Source organism: Uloborus diversus, chromosome 1, assembly GCF_026930045.1.
Source record: "Uloborus diversus isolate 005 chromosome 1, Udiv.v.3.1, whole genome shotgun sequence".
Lineage (NCBI taxonomy): Eukaryota > Metazoa > Arthropoda > Arachnida > Araneae > Uloboridae > Uloborus > Uloborus diversus.
In genome coordinates this window covers 139,660,738-139,687,900 of record NC_072731.1, presented here as the reverse complement: position 1 = coordinate 139,687,900, position 27,163 = coordinate 139,660,738, and the positions used below count along the sequence as shown (strand labels likewise).

Below are 27,163 nucleotides of genomic sequence, written 5' to 3'. Positions count from 1 at the left end.
AAATATCTAATGGACCATTCCATGAAAAAGCTGTCATTTTGTCCCGCATTTCATTAAAAAGTGATAACTTAAAAAGGTTACAAAGAACATTTTTTTGCAAAAGTACAACAAATACATTTGCGATATCTTAATGAAAAAAAAAAAGTTATCTTTTTTAATTATTACTTTTAGTGAAAAATATGAGGTGTTACGTGAGGGACAGAGTACTCCCTTTTTCTTAAATATTGGGTAAAATGCTTTAATTTAACCCATGCTTAAAGGGGGGTTTAACCCTTAAAGCATTTAACCCATGGGTTAAATGCTTTAATTTCCCTTAATTGTGCAAATGATCGCGGCGCAAAGTAATTCTCTTCGATAAGGGAAACAGTTTCTTGTGAGGGGTGTCCCTTGATCACGTGATGTCCAACGGGGGATGTTGACTCGCGCTCTGAGGAGAAAAGTGGGGAGAAGGCGCATCTATTCTATTTTAAGATCTATGAACTTAGGTCCCATTACTTTGTTTGACCATATTTGTCCTTTAGAAAAAAAGTTATGGGCAAAAAAACAACAAATTTCATGCAATTTCCCTGTTAAATGATCGATATATATAAAAATGGAGTTTGGTAAAGTTCAGAAACTACTCGGCAGATTTGGCTGAAACTCGGTTTGGTACTGGGAAGGTTTATAGACCAGTTCGAAAAAAATCCGATTGATAGTTCCCTTTTTATTCCAATTTTAGTCCCAATTTTCGCATAAATGCCCCAATATGGGAGTGAAAAAAAACGTGCACATATTAACATTATATGTCCATCGAAAGCGCCAATTTTTCTGCTGAAGATAGCATCTGTTCGAAGTTTCTAAGTTGTATAAAAAACGAGTTATGAGCTTTTTTATTCCTTGTTCGAAGGCTTTCATCAACCCAAGTCATTATTTAGTGCGTCATCTCAACTCCCAAGAATTGATGTATTGTTGAATATTTTTGCGTTTCGTCTGACTTTTTGAGGCATTTCTCAAGTCAAATCTTAAAGTAACGTTTTTCCACAAGATTGGCTAAAAATAAATGGATTTGGCTGATCATTTTACTTTTAAACGGAACTTTTGTAATTAATGGTTTATTATTATTATTTATGCTGATTGGACACTTGCTCACTATATCCAACCAACCAGCAGAAATATCGCCAGAATTTTTTCAGAAAGATTTCAGTAGCTGATGCATTTGGCAGTTTTTTCCACTGTCGCTGTTTTTGAGCCCAAAGACTACGTAATAATGTTTCTCAGCTTTCACCATATAAACAAAATATCGTCAATCAAAGATATTTAAAAAAAAAAAATACTGTGTAAAATAATTCAACAACTAAATTAGGCAAATCCATAAATCGCACAAAAACTTCCATTAATTTTTCTTTTTGCACGATTTCAAACAATCGCCAAATTTTATTACTTATTTTGGAAACATTTCGGATGAAACCGTTCAGCGAGATTTTTTTTTGACCAAAAGTATCTCAGCATCTGGCAACAATATTTCTATAATAAAAATTAGTAAGGAGGGGGAGTATTATCGAAAGTGTCCCAAAATGATTCTCGCAAATTTGGTTAGATTTTAAACCACACCAAGTGTTCACAAAAATTGAAATTTCCCAAAATAACTAAAGCAAGTGGTAAGGGGAACACGAGCGACTACATATTTTAAAACAGTTCGTACATCAATAGCCATACAGAGAAGGTTTTAGATTAAAAAAAAAAGTACTAACAGATAAATCTTTTTAAACATGTAAAGTTTAATTTCATATTTCGGAAATTCTTCAAATTTGTATATACTTAAATGTCGTGCTTTCGTTTCTAATTGAATACTATTTTGTTCTTCATACTTATTGCTATTTTAGTTTAATGAGTAAGGAAGAAGCTCGATTTTTAATCACGTCAAAAAGGTTTGTTTTAAATTCTTTCGCTTAAAACAGAAAACAAGGGCAAGTAACGATTGTTTCTCATAATTATTACTGACCCAGGCAACGTCGGGTATTTTTGCTAGTTAAATATAAAACCCATTGTTATGAAAGTTTGGTGCCATACGACAGTAACATTAATAGTAATTGTAGTGATAAATTTGAATGAAGGCTTCTCTGAAGCAAGCATCAAATTTCTTCAGGGGGATATTTCGATAATCGGGAATCTGGCGCTGTCGTCTCATTTTTGGCATAAATAATCTGATTTTGGTAATCCTGCTGATTTATAGTAAGCCTATGTGAAACATCGAAATCTTCCCTTCTTCAGTGCTATTGCGCCATAGTGGGGGTAAACCTAACCTGGAAGCGAGGTGATGCAGTGATTAGGATCTGCTTAGCCTTCACAATGCTACCATTTGGTTTGCCTCAACTACACAGTAGTATTTTTATCGTTACGCCAATAACATATGATCAGGGATAGTAAGAATATACAGGATTGCATAACAAGCAACTTGTATGCAGTGAAATGGAAACTAGTTAGGGAAAACGTAATACTTAAATGGTTATAATTAAATTAACTACACATGAATTCCAGAGAGGAACAAAGATAAGTTTTTAGTGCCAATCGCCTAAAGTGTAATGCGTGTTTATGGGGTTTTTTTTTTTTTTTTAGTATGGAGCATTTTTTTATGAAAAAAATAAGGCGAAGTTTCGTGATGGTAACTTCTTACTATTTCTGAAATACCTACATTTACACTAAAAAGAATGAAATAAAAAAATTTTGAAAAAAAACAGAACCGACTTCAAAATTGCTCTAAAAAGTGAAAAATAATTTTATTCTTTAAACACCATCGATAATGCTTTTAAACATAATTTTTGAAGTTGGCGCAAAAACAATCGATAAAATCATTCACAGCCGTAACTCAACTATAATTATAAATTTAACCACGCCCAGTTTCTTCACTATCACATACATTATGCATTGATGACAGCGTATTTGAATAACGATATAAATCTTTCAATCGTAATTTTGGATGCTTTTCTGAAAAAAATATGAACGAAGCATGGTTACACTGGATTTTACGTTTTGTTTTTGCGCCAACTTCAAAAATTATGTTTAAAAGCATTATCGATGGTGTTTAAAGAATAAAATTATTTTTCACTTTTTAGAGCAATTTTGAAGTCGGTTCTATTTTTTTTCAAAATTTTTTTATTTTTTCTTTAATTTATTCATTTATATTGCACCACTAAAAATATATTGGCAGGCCCCAGGGCCCAACTATCTTAAAGTGAAGCCCTAGGCCCACCTTAATTTGGAGGCCCCTTGAAGACTATGCAATGTTTGATTTACATTTTTAAAATACGAATGCACTTACTATGTGAATTTATGAATCCCCTTTGGGCCCCCTCATAATCGTGACCAAGTAAATTCGTTACTGGCAGAATGATTAAAAATTCCCCTTTAAAGAAGTTTTGTTCCAATTAATAAGTCATAATCTTTTATTTTTTTAAAAAATACATTTATTTTTCATACCGTTGCAATGCTATGTAAAAATGTGGGGCCAAGGCCTAGGCCTAGTCAGCCTGTGTGGTAATCAGGTCCTGGACAGCCCCATTTCAGAAATCCTCCTTCCCCCCTCTTGGTGACGGCCCTGCCTCCCTCCACCCGCAAGCTTTAGCCCATGTGTAAAGAGGAGCTGAGGCTGGGTTTTGCGAATTAGCGTTATTCTAAACACGTGTCCACAAAATTTACATTTTGATGTTAGTAGACAGGCCCGAAAGACTTTGTTGTTAGCTGATTGGCCCGAAGCATGACCGGCCCACCGGGCATATGCCCGGTTGCCCGCCGGCTGTATCCACCACTGCCTGTATCCATGCCTGATTACCGGTTCTGTCACAAACTTTGAAACCAAATGAAGCATGTGTGTTAAGAGTAGATATTAATGGACAATGAAACAACACAATGTTCCCTAACATTCTATTTTTCTTAAATTATGCTATGCTGTCAGGAAATCGACACATACTTTGACAATTGAACATTTAAAAATCAGCATATTTATTCTACTTATTATAAGTTATTTTGTGAGAAATTCTTGAGGAATTTTGCTTGATTATAAGAACTTTATGATTCGGCCTGCGGCCGCCCCTTGCTTTGGCCGCCCTTGTGCGGCGCACACTCTGCACACCTGCTAGGATCGGCACTGACAATAATACAAAAAACTTCTCATTTAGGAAAGAGAAACATTCCCTAAAGTCTCTATTAGAATGGTGATATCAGCGTTTTTCCCTCTGAAGATCTTCTTCTTGATTAATTCCAAAAATCTTCATCAATACAGGTCCGATAGCATAAAAAACATATTAAAAAAAGAAAGAAAAAACAATACTCTCTTGTCCCTATTACAGTAGGGATATTAATTCCGCAAAATCCTAATTAGCACCATTAAACCTTAAAAACACACAAAAAAAAAAAAAAAAAAAAAAAAGAAAACAGAAAAAATAAAATTAAAAGTTTCATTAAAATTTTAAAAATTCGCCAATGCGCTAACGTAGTCACCTGATCAGTTTTGAGATATAAAATGGACTTGGTGGATTAATTTACATTTTAATAGCAGTTTTAATGTTATTTGAGCGTGTTGTTTCACTAATTTGGTGGATTAATTTTAACTGTAATACCCTATACATAGTATTTAATTATATTTTTACCAAAATTAGTTTGGCGAAGATTTTACATTTTGGTGCAAATTTTGTAATGGCTGTAGCGCTAAGATTTTTGAACACTCGTCCCGACCGCATTATCATAACTCTGCCTATCGAATAAGTTTCTAAAATGTCATTTTGTTTTTTTGCAATTAAATTTATTTTCTTCAACGAATGCAATCTAATTCGTTATCTATTTTTGCAATTAAAAGCAGCGTAAAAATGTAAAATAATCCAAATTCATTATTTATCGGAAAAAGGACCACTGCCATACATTCGCCAGAAACTTGCCAAGTTTATAAAATTGCGTAAAATGTTTGCTTAATCTACATTCATAAGATGAATTTTAATTCTGAACAGAAGATGCTACAACGAAAATGTTTTGCATGTATTTGGCCATTTGGCCTTTCCTGGTAAAAAATAAATATTTTTTCGACGGTAACTGGGGGTAGGGGGGCAGACTCTATTTAATACCTTTCTTTATTTAGTTACCAGATTGTTGTACCATGGCCCCACTGAATGCGCTGGCGCTTACCAGGCCTTGACAATTTAGTACGGTGCAAATAGACCGAAAAAAGGCCTAACCTCAACATCCAAAGTAAAAGTTTCCCGTCAACTCCAAATTGTTGTATACTGTCCACATATTGTTTGGTAAAAAGTTAGACCGTTTTCAGCGTCGGATTTTGGGGGGGAAGGGGGGGGAGAAGTTGGTAAACTAGTAGTTTTTATCAGTTTTTCCGAAATATTTAGAAAACTATGGTGTTTAGCGCGAAAAGTGAAATATACAAAATAATCTACACCAAATTACGAACAAAATGGTCCTAAACATTATTTTGTTAAGTGAACGGTTGCAGAGTTACAATAGGTGAAAAATAGAAATTTTTCGTATTTTTTTAGATTTTTCGGAAAAAAAAATTCACTATCACTCAGGAAACTAATTTTTTGTATGAAGAGTGTTTTGTAAAAGCAAATTGCGATTTTTGGGGCAGGTGGTAGGTTTGTGATTAGTCCTTGAAGGAACGACAACCTCACCACCTACTCAAGGGGCTCTACTTTTAAGGGAAAAGAAACATTCATGGACCGTGGTTATATAAATCTGCGGCACGGAGAAACCAAACTTTCTCTAGACAATGCCGTAATAAGAATGAATATATTTTAAACATAGATGATTTTAAATTATAAAAATTCATAACAATTATGATTTATAGTTATATCATTTTTAATAATAATATTTTTATTATAAGTGCAGCTTTTGAAGTTTTTTCTTTAGAAAGTAGGCATATTTGCCTGCATATTACAACCATATTTTATCAAACTTTTTGACGTTTGTAAACGAGTTCAATACTAATGTTTAATAAAAATGTAGAACGTTGAATGTGACATATTGTGATGAAAAGTATTCACCAGGATTCAGTCCTCTTCAAGCATACCACCGTCCTCTTCTAGATCTTCGTCTATGATATTAGTGCCCCTGTTATTACTTCCTAGAGCAATTACTGCACATGCTTGAGCAGTTTGGCTGTGTGAATGTATGGGCTGCTTTGCAGTAGCCTGCAAGTAACACTGGTAACGACAGCTATCTAGATCTTCAGTATTCTTTGCTCCAAACATCGCAAAAAAGAAATACTTTCCTCCTTCAGCCACCGGACTGGGGTCAACTTTGGAATCGTTAAAGACTTAGAAGCTTCGTACAAAGAGCGTTGTTGGCTTACACTTTCCTATACGGTGAAATGTTTCCCTTCTTGTAGAAAGATGGTACAATGTCACATCCTGTGAAGGGGTATATTGCAAAGAGTACACCCTTCATATCTCCAATGCTTCGCTGAATGTCCGAAACAGTGCACACCTTCTCCTGCTGATTGCCTTTCTTTGGTACCACCATTTTCAATTTGTTTTCTGATGGTGTGTGATTATTCAACAAGACTTGTAAGTCCATGTAATCACCGATAACACAAGCTTCAACTCCATTCTTAGCTTTATCGATCGCTGTCAAAACTATAAATAAGTCATCGTTCACCCGATGTTGATGAACTGTGCAACCGCCTCTTTGCAAGTACATTGTCAGGAGAGAAATTAGGCCCATTTTGTTCTTAGTGTTAGCTAGAAATTCACTTTGGTTGACAGTTACATCGATTGAGTCTTCAACTTTGACTTCAATGTTAGTCGTAAAACGTGATCTACATAATTGCTCTTCATGTTTTGTGGTTCCTTGCTCGTATTCGTCAAAAACAAGTTGCTGGCCTATAATGAGCAATTACGTAATTTATGTATTGATCGCAAATCTGTCTGAAGGTAGCTGGGAAACATCAGAAAACACGGTGAAGAAGGTGATGATCTTCATCAATGATGTAGGACGCTTTTTCTAAATAAGGGGCGACCGATAATTCATTTGAATCTGGAACCAAAACAGACACCACTAGGTGACTTGCTCCCCTTCCTTATCAAGCCAGATTCGTCGAACAAGGGTGGAGGATATGCACGCAATTCGAATTAAAATACAGTCGAGCCCGCTTATTAGAATATCGGTTAAAAGAATATCCCGCTTAATATAATACATTTTCAATGCACCAAACCAATGTAATGTGGTTGCTTTTATCTCGGTTTTTGGATAACCCGCTTATTAGAATATTTTTTCGTGGCAAAATGGCTATTCACTTAAGGGGGTTCGACAGTATTTCTTAAAGTCTCTCATATTTTCTTACAGTGCACACCATTCGATGTGAAAGAGTATTACACAGGGGTGCGCGTGGGTTCAAGTAAAATTTTTTGAAGGCAGTGTGAAATTTTCTGAAACTATGAAGAAGCTCGACCCTTCTCCCTCCCCAGTAAAAACTCTTCAAATAGTTTTTTTTTTTTTTAAATAATTTTTCAGTTTTAGAATGTGTTGTCAACCCAAAAGTTTTGGAAATTTCTGAAATTTCGGATCACAAACACTCCTGGTATTAGGGTTCACACATACAGTGGTGTTGTTAATTATCATAGACTTGGTAATAGAGGCTAATGACTGAACAGCTAACTTTCTTTTCAAGTGTACCTTTGAATGTTTTGTTCTCAATCTTTTTTGAAGCTAGTAGTCTAACTTCAAGTGCTTTATCACAATTCACGCAAATTGCAGAAAACCGGTTCTCGTTCCCAGTATTTCTACGTTTCTAATCCCATGTGGTGCCTCTTAGTTTCTTTTAGACTAAAATACGATTGTACAATATTACTTTTTGATAACATTGTTTAGTTATTTCTGTTTACGTAGTAATTAGAATTGTATTTTCGAAAAAATCTTAAAAATGCGAAAATTTTCTACTTTTACACCCATCGTAACTCTGGAACCGTTCACTTAACAAAATAATGTTTAGGACCATTTTGTTCGTAATTTAGTGTAGATTATTTTGTATATTGCACTTTTCGCGCTAAACACCATAGTTTTCTAAATATTTCGAAAAAACTGATAAAAACTGCTAATTTACCAACTTCTTCCCCCCCTCTCCCCAAAACCCGACGCTGAAAACGGTGTAACTTTTTACCAAACATTATGTGGACAGTATACAACAATTTGGAGTTGACGGGAAACTTTTACTTTGGATGTTGAGGTTCATGTCTAATTGCACTGTACTAATTTTTGACTTTCCTGTGTTAAACTGGGGCAACTATTTCTGCACTTGAACATAGCCACACTAGATGGAAAAACTATAAAACTTCATATTTGCCCATTCTAACCGCAAGGAGTCGCCACAAGCCACGGTTGCATCAACCAATCAACGACAAGTTTCAAAGCTTGTTTATTTTAATTAATAAATGAAACAGAAAACAAACATCAATATTTCGCAAGATGCTCAGAAATATACCGAATCAACCAATTCGAATCGAATCAGTAATGTTATTCAGCTGATTATTTAATGCGTAAATGAAGCATCTAAAGTTGGTTTGGCAATTTCTTTTAATTTAATTTTACAAGCTCATTTATAGTTTGTGTTTCATTTGTTGGATTATTTTACGTTTAATGGGGAAACTTAATTATTCAGAGTATTATCTTTTATTTTAATGGACTTTTTGATCTTGTTTCTAGGCTTGCTTCGCTTATAAGTTTTTAAAAGGACAAAATAGTTTATGGTATCGCCAAATAAGTACTTTATGTAACTTGAAATAGCCCCTGACAATAAATAAGATTGAAACTAATCGCCAGCTTAAAAAATACACCACTACGTACCTATAACGGAAAATTACCCCCTCCCCACCCTTTTTTTATTTTGAGAAATGCTAGATATTTAGAGTTGCTCCTAATGCTATACAATTAGAACAAGATTACAAAAACTTGTAAGCAGATCTTAGACTCCTGCGGATTCTTGACGGTCTACTGTGTGTGTATATTTTATTTTTCCTACAGAAAATTCATATCCTAATTTTCGCCAAACTTGGCGATCAAATTTCTTAAAGTTTCTAGTTCAAAGCCCCTTTCTCATTCATTTTTCAAGTGTAGGAAACAGTTTTTTATGACTAGAATTCAATGTTTACGGGATTTTACATCGCTAAATATTTTAATTTTCTTAAAAAAACAGTCGATTTGCGATAACTCGAAGTCCGATAGATCAAATATTACTATAACTCGAAGTTTTTATCAAGTCCTGACTTTTTTGTCTTTAATTTCATTCTAAGTATTCTAAATAACTCAAAGTTAACTTCCTTCAACTCGAAGTTTTTTCCAAGATTACTCGAAATTTATTTCGAAAGAACGAAAAAAAGAAAGAAAGAAGTGACTACGGGAGAATAATTATTTCAGCTTCACTTGCAATCCGAATTTGAAACGAACGAAGAAGTGCACATTTCCTGAAGTAGAATCAGCTCTATTCAAGTGGTTCCTACATGCTTTTGATTTTTTCCTATCAATATATTTGATTAAACTGTGCATATTGTGCTAAAAAACTTCAGTTCTGTAATTTTGTCTGTTATATGTACATGTTAATTAAAGTATTCGACGGTTTTTAATATTAAAATATCAAAAACCAAAACTAGCGTTAAGTCAAACTTTCGATAAATCGAAGTTTTTCGTCGGTCTTTTTACATTCGATCGCAAATCGAATGTATGTTTAAAAATATCTTAAAAATGTCAAGTAAAAAAAATTATATCATTGTTTTGCTTTTGCAAGGACAAAATAAATTTTTTGCGGAACTCTCCTCTGCTAGGATTTTACAAAATATCAACAGTGTTGATATATTTTGTAAAATAATCTGTTCCCCATTTTTTTTTAAATTAGTTTTACAAATTCATGTGTAGATATTTGAGGAGTTTCTTTCCCTATTGCATGTATTTGCTAAATGTTAAAAATAAATTTTAAAAAATAATAATAATTTGAATTTTGGCTTCTTGAGTTCGAATTAAGTCATTCACGATCTTGAATTGCGATAGAATCCTACTCGTTGGGTTTCTTGTTTCTACAGATGGAATGAAATGGAAATGACCAAGAAATTTGCACCCGTCATAATATGACTGTTGATTTTCTAGAATAGGTAATACGAGCAGTAAATAAGATAAATGTTTTATGGCCGAATCTGACCTTTATCATAAAGATTATTTACTGCGTGAACACTTTATAACAATTGAAAAATATATTGAAGTAATAGCACCTGGGATGCTATAGGTAAAGGTGGGAGCCTGGGGGTGGGGACAGAACCTGAGCTGAAGTGAACGCTCTCCGGTCTGTGCGCCTTCCGATGTGTGTGTGTACACCCAAACCTGTTTTTGTGCGGTCTTTTTTTTTTTTTGTGTGTAGTTTATAAAAATTATTTATAAAACGAGCGAAAATTATTTATCAAACGAGTGCGTGGTAGTATCATCAAGGGTCGACAGGGGCATCCTATGGGAAGTCACTGTGACTTTCCAAAAATTTCTTAATTCGGGAAATTTTTCGGGAGTCAGCAAAATTATCATCGCTTGGTTTATTTTGATTTCGTTTAAATATAACATTTTGGGTATTTTCTACGTGAGACTTTTTTTATGCAGTCCCTATCCACCGTATAAAAAACTTTTTTAACTCAGTTGGGAATACTTATGAAAGCTACTGGTGAAATTTCAAGCATTTTTTTTTTTTACACAATTTTTTATGCGGTCCCTATTCACCGCATAAAAAGAGGATTGGGTGTACATATATACATTTTTTTTAATGCTCAAAGCGTGTGAAGCAACAGGGTCGCTTCCGAAATTTTAAGGGGTTTTTTTTTTTGAAAGAACATTTTTAAAATCATAGGATGTGACCATTTTTTTTAAATAACTTGACTAAGTTTAATATTTAAAAAAATGCATTAATCGGTGCGCTTTCACTGTTTACGCTTCTGTCGATGATATCACAAATGATGAAATGCCATTCACTGATGCCACTCACAGAGCACAATATTCAATTAGTTTCTGTACTCACATGTGTTGGCAACTATATGATTGATAGTAAGCGTAGAGTGCAATATGTAATTCGTTTCTGGATCATCATAACGTAGAAACGCGGAAAACAGATGCGCCAAAGTACATCATTTGTGACATCATAAAGACCACGCCTTATTTTCAAAATCGGACATTTAAAAAAAAAAAATAAATAAAAACTAAGCTTCGGTAAAATGAAAGTTTTTTCTAGCTCCATGTTATTTTTATTTATTTTTTGATTATGCTATGAATTTCCTTTCGTAAGAAAAAAAATCTGCACTTTTTCGAAACAGCTCTTATGCACTAAACGTTTGTGCATTTCTATGCGTATTGTGCACTAATACACTACTAAAATCTACACTAAAGTTATTATAGCATGAGATGTGCTAAAAATGGAAGTTAAAAAAGATAAATGACATTATTTTGGTGCTAGAACCACGGACCCGTCGTAGAACCAGGGGCGTAGCTAAGGGGGGGTTTTGGGGACAACCCCCCCCCCCCCGAAAAGTTAGTCTCAAAAAAAAAGAGAAAAAGAAGAGAGAAGAGAAAAAAAGAAGAAAAGGAAAAAATTCCAAGCGATTATACACACACACATATATATATATATATATATATATATATATTTATATTATATAATATATATGTAATATATATATATATATATATATATATATATATATATATATATATATATATATATATATATATATATATATATATGTAATATATATATATATATATATATATATATATATATATGTAATATATATATATATATATATATATATGTAATATATATATATATATATATATATATGGTTTTTTCTTAAATTGCCATCATATTTTTAACTTTTCTATTGTTCTTCTTCATTTGAAAAAGAATATTCCTAACCAGGCCTGTCAAGTGGGGATATCACGGGGGGAGGGGGCAATTATGACACCCCTAAATTTTACCAACATACCAAAATTAGGCATTTTGCTCGTATTTTGTTGTTTTTTCTCGAACACAAAACCTTTGCCCCACCCCCCTGGAAATTTTTAAATTTCGGTCCTGTTCCCAAGCGTACATTTTTAATGAAATTCTGTTCGTTGTAAAATATATAGTACATTACGAGCGAAAAGAATGGCAATTGTTAACGTAAATTCCTATACCCCCCCCCCCCTCTCTAATCCCCATCAGGGTCAAAAGTGACAATGAATGACCCTCTCAAGTTTTGAGAAATGAATGTATTTACAGATTGCGGAGCGTGTGTTTTTTTTTTTCGATGTAATTTATTGAGCAGAAAAAATTCGGATGTAAATGAGCATGTAAAATTAGAAATGAGGGCTGCCTGCCATATATCATCAATCTTAGAACTGTTGTATCAATAAGGAAACCCCAGGGAATTTTCAGTAAAAAAATTTGAAAATTATTTGCAAAGCTTTCAAAAAAAAAAAAAAAAAAAAAACAGCGTTTGAAAAATATAGTTAAGAATTACGCATTAATATTTTTTTAAAAAAATCGTATGTTTTCTGTGTTTAGTTTAAATTTTTTATTACGTGTAATGTTTGATATGATATTAAAATAACAATAAGAAATGCTCTTCAACTTTGTAATACAATGTTTATTCAGCGCTTTTTCTCTTCATTCCTTCTTTTGAAATTAAAATTTTCGTCAAATTACGTACGCCCGATAATAAGTCGAGAAATCACGTATTCACAGATGCCAAAGCGCCAACGCTCACAATCACACCAAGTGGAAGCAAAAAACAGGGGTAGCCAGTGGCGCCCTCTTTATTGCCATGAGTTTCAGCGATTGCCACGGCCTTTAAGTATTCAGTGGGGCCATTAAGTATTCAGTGGGGCCATGGTTGTACATAGCAAAAATACCCGGCGTTGCCTGGGTGTGTAATAATTGTGAGAAACAATATAGTTACTTTTATTCATTTTCTTCTGTAACTGAAATAACTCAAAACACACCGGTTTCACGTGATTAAAAATCATTCTAAAATAGTCTGTATATTGCTATAGAAGTATACTTTTAAAAAATGTAGCCGTTCGTAATCCCTTACTGCGATTTAAAATGGTACGAAATTTGCGGTAATCGTTTGGGGTACCTAGCATAAGTCTCCCCTCCCTACTTTGTAAAACTGTGTGTTACTAATTTTATCGAAGAGATAGTGTCGCCAAATACTGAGATACTTTTGGTGACCATAAAAGGATGCTATCCGAAATGTTTCCAAAATAAGTAGTAAAGTTTGGCAACTGTGTTTGAAATTGTGCGCAAACTTGTGCTGTTTATGGATTTGATTAATTTAGTTGGGGGATCATTTTACATGTTAGCAAATGATATAAAGAAAGAAATATTAAAGAAATGGCGATATTTTGGTTACATGGGGAAAACCGAGAAACAGTATTCGCGTAGTTTTTAGCTTCAAAAATAGCGACAATTGAAAAAATTGTCACATACCTTAGCTATTGAAATGATTTCGCAAAAAAAGTTCGGCGGGATTCCTGCTGATCGATCAAGCAGCCAGTCAACACAAATAAATTGAAAAAAAAAAAAAAAAAAAAAAACATGAATTGCCTCAAAGTTGCGTAAAACTGGAAAATAATCAGCCAAATTCATGTATTATTTGCCTATCTTGGGCAAAAAATCTTACTTTAAAATTTCACTTGAGAAAAGCCTTGAACAGTCAGATGAAAAGCAAAAATAGTCAACAATACAACAATTGTCGCTATCGACAAGGAGTTGAGATGATACCCTAAATACTATATTGTGTTGAGAAAAGCCTTCGAACATGGAACTAAAAAGCTCATAACTCGTTTTTTATTCTACTTAGAAATTTGGAACAGGTGCCATCTTCAGCAGAAAAATTAGAGCTTTCGATGGACATATAATGTCAATAAGTGCAAGTACTTTTTCATCCTTATATTAGAGAATTTATACGAAAATTGGGTTTTATCGCCCCCTAGGGAAATTTTGCCCCCCATAACGAGGTGAAAACAACCCTATGTGTTATTAACTAGTATATTATTGTAAAGTTTCATCAAAATCTATTCAGTAGTTTTTGCGTGAAAGAGTAACAAACATCCATACATCTGCGGCAACAAATATTGACAGCTCAACTTTTTGCTATTGAAATGAAGTGAAGCGCTACATGTGTCATTGCGCCAAGTTACTCGCACTCGTACGAATCACGTGTAGATAATCCTTTAGAATTTTTACCATTTTCTTTTCCCTTCTTGCATTGTCCAAAAATGTTTGAATAAATGTGTTACTTTTGTGTAACTTCGTTTTCTTCATGAACATAACACGCCAACCTGCCGTAAATTGGTGACCTGAGGATTTATTAAAAAAAGTGTATGTATATAATGTTATCTGGATGCAGCCTTAAGAATGCCGTGTTAATGAAGCATTTGGCGTCATTGTTTTCCTGAGGACTTTGATTAGTAAGTTTTTGCATTTAGAGCTACTACTGTGAATTAGCGATGACTGCTCCCGATCAACAAAATCAGGTTGCGAAAGTTGCACTTCGCATCCCACCAAGTTTTGCCTCTGGCCCTCAAACTCCTGTTGGACAACCTCATCAATCAATGCCGCAAAGTCAAGCAGTCAGGGGAAATCAACCTCATGGGCTTGGTGTTCCACAAAATTTTAGTACAACACCTCACCCTCCTGTTAGTCACTCACCTCCTGGTCCCAAGCAGCAGCAGCTACAACAACAGCAATCTCCAGTCTCTCAACAAGTTCAACAACAGCAGGCACAGCAACAGCCCCAGCAACAACAACAACCACAGGCTCAACAGCAGCAGCAACAAGCATTGCAACAACCACAGCAACAGCCTCAGCAGCAACCTGTACCCCAGCAACAAACACAACAGCAGCCGCATCAGCAACAAGCCGGATCCCAGCAGTCTCCCGCTAGCCAACAACAATCGAGCATACAGTACAACCAGACTGCTAATCAGCCTCATCTCAATCCCAGAACAATTTCAATATTTCTCAGAGCATCACTCCCCAGCCTCAACCCAATCTACTACATAAACCAATTACCTCACCGAGTGGTTCTTCATTGAAACCTACAACTCCTTCATCAAAGGATGAAGCAACTGTTCAACCCATTGAGAAGGAATACTAATGGAGGGAGCCATAGCAAATGTTTTGGCACGCAATCGCTCTTTTGGCATTAAATATTTTTCAGACGACGCGACGGCGCTTATTATGAAGTCGGGGCTACAAATCAGAGCAACTCTGGCTCCAACTCCTTTACCGCATAATATTAAATAAATAAATAAATAACGGATACAAATACAGTCCTATCATTCAAACTCCCTCTCCCCACTTCTTTCCGGATTTTAAAATATATTGTAATTGCATTTTTCATGTATTTTGATGTTTATTCCCTGAAATGACGGGCATGTACAAATAGTTTAAAGTGTTCTGTTATTGACAGAAAATTTATGGATTCATATGTATTGTAATCAATGTTTTGAAATGATTTCATACGCAGGCATACTAGTATTTAAATTGGGAAGCATAAAAATAGCAAATCTTGATTCTTGCGCATCTGCTGTTCACAGGAGCTTGGCGAGAAGCTACTCGCCAACAAAGCAAATGTACACAAAATGCTTAAGAGCCGTTAAAATAATTACTAGTTAAATAAAAAGTATTTTTATGGAACTAAAATGTTATTTGCACTCAAGATATACAATGTTTTATAACTTTTATAGATAAAATATGTACAAAAATTTAAAAGTTATAGGCAACTGTGGAATATGTACTCGTTGAATGCATATAAATGTTATTTTTTCCTTATTTAGAAGTAAAAAACATTCGTGGATGCTAGAGAAAAGTTACTGGACCTCCTGGTGTGGCTTTTTCCTCACGGTTTACTATGCTAGAATGCTGCACTATTACTATAAATCTAATTTTTCCCTTCTATAGTTAAAGGTTGTTATCATGCATGACTTCAGCTAATGAAAACTTCTTCAGCGGTTACGGTCAACTCGAAATTGCTCCCCAGGTCACATGGTACTGTTGCCGTATCCGGATAGTAGGTTTGCACTCTCTCCATCTATTTCTTCTCAATGGTTCAACCAAGGACTACACGTTCTGGACGTCATGTGCATTTTCCCGCAAGATATCGTTGACACTAGGAGGGGAGTATGCGGCAACAAATATTGACAACTTAACTTTTTGCTATTGAAATGAAGTGAAGCGCTACATGTTGTCATTGGCCAAGTTACTCGCACTCACTCGCACTCGTACGAATCACGTGTAGATAATCCTTAGAATTTTTACCATTTTCTTTTCCCTTCTTGCATTGTCCAAAAATGTTTGAATAAATGTGTTACTTTTGTGTAACTTCGTTTTCTTCATGAACATAACACGCCAACCTGCCGTCCATCCAGGCCCGTGTCCAGATTTTCATAAAGGGAGGGGTTTTAATTTTACCTGGGGGGGGGAATTCAATCCCTCACAACCTTTAGTTTTACTACAAATTATCGATCCCGGTATGGCGTTTATGCACCTGTAAGTCCTGATGTACCCCCCCCCCCTCCCCTAGAAGAATAATTCAGGCTGCTCAAGTGACCAAAGAATTCCTTCATTTTACAGGTTCACTTTTATCAAACCTTGTTTGTTTGTATCTTTTTAATTAAATCTGTTAACTATGCGGTTTATTGCAACAAGTATTACAAACTCTAGACGAATTCTTTTTAGGCAAGAGAATGCATATCAGATTTTATGTTCTGAAATAATGCTTAGAACGAGCTTATTGTAGATGCAAATTACATTACTAAACACCATCACTAATACATCTTCATAGCTGCAACACATGCCAAATTCATCATTACCTCCTTACAATAAGCAATATTAATGCTTTGTATGGTACTTAATTCAACGGTTCTACCACCACAGTTTTTCCAAAATATTATTTCAGTCGGCAAAGTTTTAACAGTTGTAAATTACATAACATTTGAATGTTATGCAAAATTTTTTAAGTTATGAGAGAAAGAAATGCAAGCGTTTAGGTCCAACTGAGTTGAATTAGAGGGGAAAAAATACAGAATTACTGAGTTAAAATAACAGAAAAACTTCAGAGAGAAAGGGGGCGGAGAACGTTAAACGCAGGCTTTCACATTAAAGTTAATTTAAGTCGATCGTTTTCTTCATTTGCCATATTTTTTTTTTTTTTCAATGGGAGGGGTTTAACCCCTAAAACCCTCCCCTTGGACACGGCTCTGCGTACATCCATACAGACAAACTTCCGCATATATACAATGGCTACCAAAAGTCTTCGTACACCTACGACTTTCAACGAAATAGGCCCTAATCCATTGGTTAGAATTAATATTTCGTAATAGGTATTTAATTATAAGATCTATGAACAATTTTTAACAAAACTACATAAAAAGTTTTTACAAAATATTAAAACTTAATTTTTTAAAAATCAAAAACCAAAAAGTGCCGGAAATTTTATCTCACAAAAGTCTTCGTACACTTTATAAAATGTTTATATATTATTGAATAATCTAACTACCCGCGACTTCGCTCACGTTTTCTATTTCTATTTCTATTCAAGAGTCAGAACTGACTACAACTGTATTTTTGTCGAGGACTGCATACTAGTGCCTTGCCTCCATTATTTTATATACCGATAGATGGCAGCACCATCACCGGATCGAACAGTTAATGAGAATTTAGAACTAGTCCAAGAGCTAATAGCTACCTGGTACTAGCACCCCCAGAGGTATCGTTTCACTTGGAGGACATTGAGACCACGAGCATATTTAACGTTGCCCAGTCCCCTTTAATGACGACGGTGGGTCTTCGACCAGCGGGGATCGAACCCGAGCCCCTCCGGCCCCGAGTCCAATGCCCTACCGATCAGGCTACCACGGCCCTCTTCGCTCACGTTGATGTAGTTTTTTTCAATCGATTCAAGTTAATGGTCAACGCAGGGAGAGGTCAAATAGTTAGCAAAAAATGGTTTCTCCCCAGTTTCGTCAACATTAATTTTATATAATGTTATTTGAGCGTGTTGTTTCATAAATTTGATGGATTAATTTTAACTGCAATACCCTATACATAGTATTTAACGATATTTTTACCAAAGTTAGTTTGGCGAAGATTTTACATTTTGATGCAAATTTTGTAATGACTGTAGCGCTAAGATTTTTGAACACTCGTCCCGACCGCATTATCATAACTCTGCCTACCGAATAAGTTTCTAAAATGTCACTTTGTTTTTTTTGCAATTAAATTCATTTTCTTCAACGAATGCAGCCTAATTCATTATCTATTTTTGCAATTAAAAACAGCGTAAAAATGTAAAATAATCCAAATTCATTATTTATTGGAAAAAGGACTACAGTGCCATTTGACTTGCCAAGTTTACAAAACTGCGTCAAGTGTTTGCTTAATCTACATTCAAAATATATGAATTTTAATTCCGAACAGAAGATGCTACAAAGAAAATGTTTTGCATCTATTTGGCTTTTCCTGGAAATAAAATAAATATTTTTTTCGACGGTAACTTGGGGTAGAGGGGCAGACTCTATTTAATAACTTTCTTTATTTAGTTACCAGATTGTTGTACACAGCAAAAATGCCCGGCGTTGCCTGGGTGTGTAATAATTATGAGAAACAATATATAGTTACTTTTATTCGTTTTCTTCTGTAACTGAAATAACTCAAAACACATCGCTTTGACGTCGGGCTTTTTCCTGACCCATAAAAGTAAAATGGCAATAAATACGATGGACAAAATAGCACTCTTTTAGAAACGAAAAAACGACATTTAAGAATATACAATTTGAGGAATTTCCAAAATATGAATTTAAACTTCACTTGTTTAAAACGATTTACCCTTTTTTTTTTTTTTAACATATTCTAAAATCTTCTCTATATTGTTATTGAAGTACAAACTTAAAAAAAATGTAGCCGCCCGTAATCCCTTACTGCGATTTAAAAAGTTACGAAACTTGCAGTAATCATTTTGGAATACCTTGGATAAGTCTCCCTCTCTCTACTTTGTAAAACTGTGTGTTACTAATTTTATCGAAGAGATAGTGTCGCCAGGGCCGTATCCAGAGGGGGGGGGGGGGGGCTGACGGGCCCGCTCGTCCCCCCGAAACCGAAAATGTTTTGTACCGTAAAACAGAAGGGGTTTTTTTTTAATTTTTTTTTTTTAAATTCCTAATGTCAGAAAAGGAAAATGATTAAGTTTTTTTTATTCTTAATTTTGCTACTATTCAAAATTTATAATATTTTGAAGAAATACAGAAAACGCAGTTCTAGTTCTCATTAAGCCGCAAGGCACACTTGAAATTTAGACCTTTAATTAGGACTTCCTGCTCTCTTTCCCAATTCAATTCAGGGCAGTCCAGGGTTAAGGCAGGCCCTTTGTCAGTTCGTTGTTTTTCAAGTCAACCAAACTGACTTCTGTGCACTTCCTCCTCCAGGGGCGTGCACAGAAATTTTGGGGCTGTCACAAATGTCTTTTTTGGGCCCCCTCCATATTGTTTGAGCATATTTGCAACCCTAGGTTTAAAAATATTGGGCCCCATTTAAGCTCGGGCCCGGGCCAACAGGTGTTCTTTCTCCCCTCTGTGCACGACCTTGTCCTCCTCCCCCTATAACTCTTATAAAACTTACACTGCACTGATTTCGAGTCGGGGACTCCCCAAAGGCTGGTCCCCTATTTTCCGATATGGCGAGTATCTTATTACCAAGATGTGCCAAATTCAGCTCCTTGATACATCCTGAGTAAAAAATGCAAAAATCACGATTCTCGCGTTTTTGTAGCATAATTTTCAAGATCATTTTTGTGACTGATATGTTTCATGTCTTGCATTTATTTAATGCCGAATTCAGTATCATGGCAGATCTTTTGTTTTTGCTTGATTTTTTTGTTCTTACCTCTACTGCATACTGTTAATACCTTAAGTATGAGGGGAAAAAATAATTTGAATTTTGACATCTTGAATTCAAATTATGTTTTTCGCAATCACGAGTGTGGGGGGGGGGGATATGTGTGTTTGTGTGTGTTTGTGTCTGTGTGCAGGCATGAAAGTGTGGGTAGTTTTGTGCGTGTATGTGTAGTTTTTTGTGTGTGTATATGTATAAGTATCTGTATGTATGTGTGTTTGTAGTTGTGTATGTATGCGCGTGTGTGTAGGACATGGATGCAACCTGGAGACGGCTTTCGTTATAGGAGCAGCAGCGTGAGGAGTCCGCCTGTCCACGGTGATGGTGCAGAGGGTGGCGGTGGGAAAAATGATAGGACATCAAAACAGTCAAATGAAAGCAATAAGCAATCGTGATTGCTCAAAAAAAAAAAAACACTTACTCTACTCCTCTTTCATTTTCTGCACTACTTGTGATTGAAAAAAAAAGTTTATTTCGAGAAATATTTCGTTGCATTTATTTTTTAACTTAAAACGGGTGTGTCTTACAAAGTTATAATCATTTTCTGAGACTGTACAATCAACTTCTGAAAAGTGTAAATAAAGAGCTTCAAATAATTTCAACTGTTCGAGAGTCTGAAAATTATTTAAGTTTTTGAAATTCCTTGAAAAGTTCTTCAATTTTGTATCTTATCAAGAAAATGAAGTATGAATTGTCCAAATGGCTAGAATATTACTCTTCTGTTCTTATTTTCTGAATGTCTACACCATTTCTTTTAAACTATTTTGTAGAATTTTCATACTGTAGGGCATTAAATGTAAAAAAAAAAAAAGGAGTAGGGTTAGTGATCAAAAACGAACTTCACTAAAAGCCGATATGAGCAGATGACTGAGTGCTTCTCTTTTCTCCTCTCTCGTTTTTCTTCTCTGTCCATTAATTTCCATGATTTGTCGAGCAAGCAATTTTTATTTTGTTTGATCTTGATTTGCAAAAGAATGTATAACTTTTGAAAGACTTTGTTTGCCTGTTTTTTTTTTTCATATTTTTGTAGTCTCAATTACCTAATATAAGGCCTCAAAATACAGATTTTTTTTTTTTTTTTTTTTTCAAAAATTTCTCGGGGGAAAAACTCTCAGACCTCCTGAAATTATGGATGTTCTACATCCGACTTAAAGGGACACTCTCCTGTTATCCTTACCACTACAAGGTGAATAAGAAAAATAATAAGAAATCAAAATAAAATAACAACAGTCCAAAATGTGGAGAGAGACAAATCGAGACAAAAAGTCTTCTATGTTAACATTTTTATGAGTTTGGTGTGTCTATGTATACTATATGTGTGTGTGTGTGTGTTAGGGCAATGTGCTCTAATCCGGGCCCTTCCCGAAAAAAATTTCTGGATACGGCCTTGAGTGTCGCCAAATACTTAGATACTTCTGGTGACCATGAAATGATGCTATCCGAAATGTTTCCAAAATAAGTAGTAAAGTTTGGCAATTGTGTTTGAAATTGAACGCAAACTTGTGCTGTCTATGGATTTGATTAATTTAGTTGGCGGATCATTTTACATGTTAACAAATGATATAAAGAAAGAAATATTAAAGAAATGGCGATATTTTGCTTACATGAGGAAAACCGAGAAACAGTATTCGCGTAGTTTTTAGCTTCAAAAACAGCGACAATTGAAAAAATTGCCACATGCCTTAGCTATTGAAATGATTCCGCAAAAAAAGTTCGGCGGGATTCCTGCTGATCGATCAAGCAGCCAGTCAACACAAATAAATTGAAAAAAAAAAAAAAACATGAATTGCCTCAAAGTTGCGTAAAACTGGAAAATAATCAGCCAAATTCATGTATTATTTGCCTATCTTGTGCAAAAAATCTTACTTTAAAATTTCACTTGAGAAAAGCCTTGAACAGTCAGATGAAAAGCAAAAATAGTCAACAATACAACAATTGTCGCTATCGACAAGGAGTTCAGATGATACCCTAAATACTATATTGTGTTGAGGAAAGCCTTCGAACATGGAACTAAAAAGCTCATAACTCGTTTTTTATTCTACTTAGAAATTTGGAACAGGTGCCATCTTCAGCAGAAAAATCAGAGCTTTCGATGGACATATAATGTTGTTGTTGTTGTTGTTGCTTGTCCCACTTGGCAGACAGAAACATCATACCAAGTTCATGAAGCCGTGCAAACAAAGTCCCTCCAAAACAGCAGAAGGTTCGGAATGCAGCTGATTCAGGTCACAGCCGATGCAAGAGAAAATATGGGCGGGAGCAGCCTGAGTCAAATTGCATTTTGGGCACAAGGGGAAAACCTTAATACCAGCCACATGTCGCTGTGCTCGAGTGTGTCCACTTCTCAGTCGGGCTAGGACGGTTTGTTGTTCTCTACTACTTGCCCGAAGTAAAGCAGCGCCAACGCGGGATGCTTTGTACCATTCATAAATAGGGGGCTGTCTCCAAGAGGAACTGATGCTTTGCTTAACACGGGTTGCAATTTCTGAAAAAGAAAGACATCCGTTATGGGGAGAGATCTCTCGGCTCCCCTGACGAGCCAGCCCATCAGCAATCTCATTTCCAAATACATCAACATGTGACGGTATCCATTGAAAAGTAATGGTGAGACGTTTACTCAAGTGTTTTAGATGTTGGATTATGTTCAGAGTCGTTTTGTCACCTTGTTTCCACCATTCAGACAGATGCTGATCGAATAGAGCTTCGGCTATCATTCAAGATCCAAATATCAGTACTGACACTCTCTGTGACGCAATAATTCAGAGCCTCCTCAATAGCTAGAAGTTCGGCCCGGAAGACGGAGCAAAAATCGGGGTTTTTAATACAAATCTTAATGCCGTTTCCGTCTCTGATATAAACACCGCTACCGAAGATAGCGCCGTCACTCCTGCTACCGTCAGTATATATTTGCAATGCATCACATGGGATTTGGTGAATAACCTCCAAAGCAAGTTGTCTAAGATACTCCGGGTGTTGGGAGCTCTTGTTGGTGTACGAGCACAAGTGAGGTTTGAAGAAAACTCGTTCATGTAATAATGGGGCAGCATCCAGACCACAAGTCAGTGAAACATATTCAACTTCATTAAAAAGGAAAGTTAATAAGTGCAAGTACTTTTTCATCCTTATATTAGAGAATTTATACTAAAATTGGGTTCTATTGCCCCCTAGGGGAGTTTTGCTCCCCATAACGGGGTGAAAACTACCCTATGTGTTATTCTGATACATAAACTATGTTATTGTAAAGTTTCATCAAAATCCATTCAGTAGTTTTTGCGTGAAAGAGTAACAAACATCCATCCATACAGACAAACTTCCGCATAGATTTTCACACTGCAAAACTTTCACCCACGGAAACTTTTTACAGTAATTAATTTTTAATATTACATTCGGTATTTTTGGGTTGCTAGCTATTCTTTTCCATTTTCGACAATAAAGCTCGAAGTAAATTGTAGAATAACTAATGTGAAAATTACAGCAACAAACAATCTCATTTCTATGCATTTTTGACTCAACACAAGAGCAGAGCGATAGCTCTTTCTCAGATTCAAATTCATGGTAAAGACATCAAAATATTTCAGACGCTCGCATATGCTCTATGTAATGTTTTCATCAAGTTTAATAAACCTTTCCGATAAAAAGCTTCTGAGGAAACGATCGCTTTCAAATTATTTCATTTGAAGACATTGTATTCATAAGTAGAGCTTTTTCAGCATGACTTCAGGGCTATCATTCTCAATAGAAGAGCTGAAACCGACGCTTTGCAATGACAGACTAAATAATTTAATGTAAATATGTCAGGAAGTAAGCAAATATTTTAATCATAAGAGCATTGGATGTGCGAGAGACTAATAAATAAAAAACGGAGCAAAATTTGCTTGAAACCGCGTGAACATGAGATTTCATCAGAAACAGGCATGGTAAAACTCCGCCATTACAATATTTTTTTTGCGAACCCCCTGGAAACCTTTCGCGAACCCCTTGGGGTTCGCAAAAGGTTTTCAGGGTAGAGGCACCGGTGGTTGGGAACCGCTGATCTAAATTAACTAACATTATACATTCGACAAAAACAAAACACTTTTACTTCAAAAAATAAAAAAATAATTTAAAATTTCTCTTTGAGATACCTTTTAGAAAAAGTAGCACATGGAATTGCAAAGTAAAAAGATGCCATTTAATGATGATATCAAATATTATATTTTAAGCACAATTCTATTATTTTTCTTATATTATTTTTTCCCCTTTTTTCTTTTACAGCTTGGCAGAATTTTGTCTTGAGCCATTCGAAATTGTGGATGGAAAGTATATTAGACTGGCTTCAATTCAAAGGACCTCTTCTTGTTTTGCGGTACGAAATCATTACATCTGATTTGCCAGGAGAACTAATAAAGCTCTTGAAGTTTCTGGAAGCAAACGTCACGTGGAACACCTTCCAGTGCGTTCTTCGGAACCGAGATGGTATCTTCCGCCGTGCCAAGAAGCGCCTTAGCTTCGAGCTGTTCGACGAACCAATAAAACGGATCTTAGACAATTACAAATCCATTGTGGATTTAGCCCTGCAGTACCACGAACAAGGAATAAAATTTGATTTGAGCAATGTGACACTGCTGCAGAGCAACCCCGCCAACTTTGCACAAATGAATACTAATATGTCAGTGCTTCCTGTGACGTACATGGAGAAGGAACAGAATGAAAATCCCTCCTGATAATCCTTTGGGGATATGACTTTTAATAGGCCAATATAGTCAAAAATAGATTCAGAAATTTCAACTGGCTGCACGAGATGTAAGATGTTCTTGTCCAGCAAGAGGAGAGAAATTTTCCATTGATGACGGATGAGTATTGTTCCATGAATAACTGACTTAGCTTTCGGTTTATTCCTCGAATTGAGGCGTTAAGTACCATAACCAGCTCAATGCATGGATTTTCAAAAGTCTTTTTTTTTCTTCTTATTTTCATACTTCTTTGTCAATACTATCAAGCTAGAAAGCAATTTGGAGCAAATCTCTCTCAATCCAGTCATAAACTGCTGTTCCAAACACCTTTTTTAACTTCATAATCAGCTCAACCTATGTTTTTTACCATATAGCAACAGTTGAAAAGTATAGCTAACATAACAGCATTTTCAAATTGCTTATTCAACTCTCAATTTTAATTGTACAGGCTAGTGCAGGGCATCAAATTGAGATACAACATCAATTAAAAGGGAATTATAATGGAAAAGTTATCTTTTAAAAAATTGCGTGTCGTAAAGATACACAATAGAAGTGAAACCTTTTGCTTTTTGTTCTACGTTCTGAAGCGTCACTTCACCCGCATGTTTTCCCTCACTCTATACACACTTGTTCTTTCTGCGCCGGACTTGCGCATACTCACAACAAAATTGTATATTTTAATGACAAAATCCAAATATAGGCTTGCTGAAATTCAGCCTTAAAATCAATTTGTTACACAAAACTTAACTTTATTTTTCATTGCTTTTGCCAAAATTAAAAAGCGGGAGTATTTTAACTTTAGAATTACTATTATTTTTCTTTGTTTTTGACAACAATTAAAAAACAACTTTGTCACTTCCGTCACACAAAAAGGTTGCAGATCAGAACTTTAAAGCCCTCACATAAAAAGTTTCACTTAAAAATCCTTTTTAGATATATTATGTAGCCTGATTTAGTATTTTTTTTTTTTTTTTTTTTTTTGTTTCCCTAGCATTTTTTAAAATGTGGATTGAGCTGGTTTTGATAACAAACACCTCCATTTGTCATTTAAAATTAACCAGAAAATCATCGCTAACCGTTTCATCATTGCTCGTTGCGGTTTTCATGATATTCGGTATAGAAATCGGTATTGTGTCGATTGATGGTTCTCTTCGTACAATATTCTTGTGGTAGAAAAGACGAACCCGTTAAAATGTTCCGACATGAATAGCCATATATTTCATCTGTAAAGCTTCTGACTCATTTTATCCATACTTTAGCCACATTGGCAGATAATTTTGAATTTAAAAAACCAATGTGAAGTTAATAAATAAAAGTTTGAAATAAGAAATTTATTAGCCTTTTCCATTTCAAATTGCTCCTTTTCAGCAGCAAGGAAGTGAAAGTAAGAAGCTCAGAAATAAGTTCTATTTTGAATGCGTATAACCCTTATAAAGCTGGTTTACATTTAAAGTGCAACTATTTGTCTCTCAATCAGTCTTTACAGTTTTTTTTCCTAGGTTAGGGGGCAAAGAAGCTTTATTAAAATATAATGTTGCAAAACAATACATGCACAGATTTGCATAAAAGAAGATTTGCATTATCGTCTTGTTCTGTCTGTTGTATCTGTCAGTTTCCTGAACAAGGTATCTTTATGTTTCTATCATATTTAATTTGAAAGCTATCTGTTAAAAAAGAATGACAAGAGTATTTTGGACGAATAACGGGCAAAATCACAAAAAAAAGTTTCCATGGCAATCACCATTTGTTATACATAGTAGAAGGAGAATTTCTCGTGAATCACAGACTGTACTTCAAGCTTCTATATCTAATATAGAACCTTGAAGTACTGTCTGTCATTCACATTCAAGAGAGAAACACATTCTTACACGTACTTCTCTTCAGTCACTTATTTTATGTCTTCTATGTCTAATATATAGAAGAAAGTACAGGGTGGCGACAAGAACTGTGAAAAAAAGTTCCCTGACTTTTCCCTGATTAAGTTCACCAAATTTCCCTGATTTACGTTACCAATGATAATGGTTTTCTTTCTTTGCTCTACTTGAAATCCATTGTATGTTTGTATAAAATACAGTATTTTAAATGTTTTAAGTTGTGTAAAGGTGTTGAACTAAAGATATATTTAAAAAAAAATGCTACTTTTTTAATAAAATGGTTAAAAAAATAAAAAAAAAAAAAGATTTTTTTTTTTTTTTTGGGGGGGGGGGGGGAACCTACAAAACAGTATATTATATTTTGATACATGGAAAGATTATAGAACATTAAAAAAAATAAATACTTCACTTCCAGAAACCACTTAGCATAAGAATTTTAAGAAACTATTAAAATTACTCTTAAAAACGTATGTGTATTTATGATAGAACTAAAAAGTAATTGAAATTATTTTGAACTAAGTTTTCAAACAGTATAATAATTGTTGCAAGAATAACAAGTAATAGTGAAAGAATAGAAGCAATGTAGTTATTCTTATATAACTAATTGACATATTTATGCAAAACAGATGAAACCATTTGAC

General features: G+C 34.8%; 1 protein-coding gene across 1 annotated transcript in view; it reads left to right on the top strand.

Annotated features, from left to right (window-relative positions):
* The window catches only part of LOC129221577 (WSCD family member CG9164-like), a 98,182-nt gene extending 71,755 nt beyond the window's left edge, over positions 1 to 26,427 (top strand). Inside the window, exon 3 of the mRNA XM_054856085.1 lies at positions 24,191 to 26,427. Coding sequence (XP_054712060.1) covers positions 24,191 to 24,639 — 449 coding nt within the window. The 3' untranslated portion in view covers positions 24,640 to 26,427. The remainder of the gene's footprint in view (positions 1 to 24,190) is intronic.
* The last annotated feature ends 736 nt before the right edge of the window (positions 26,428 to 27,163 follow it).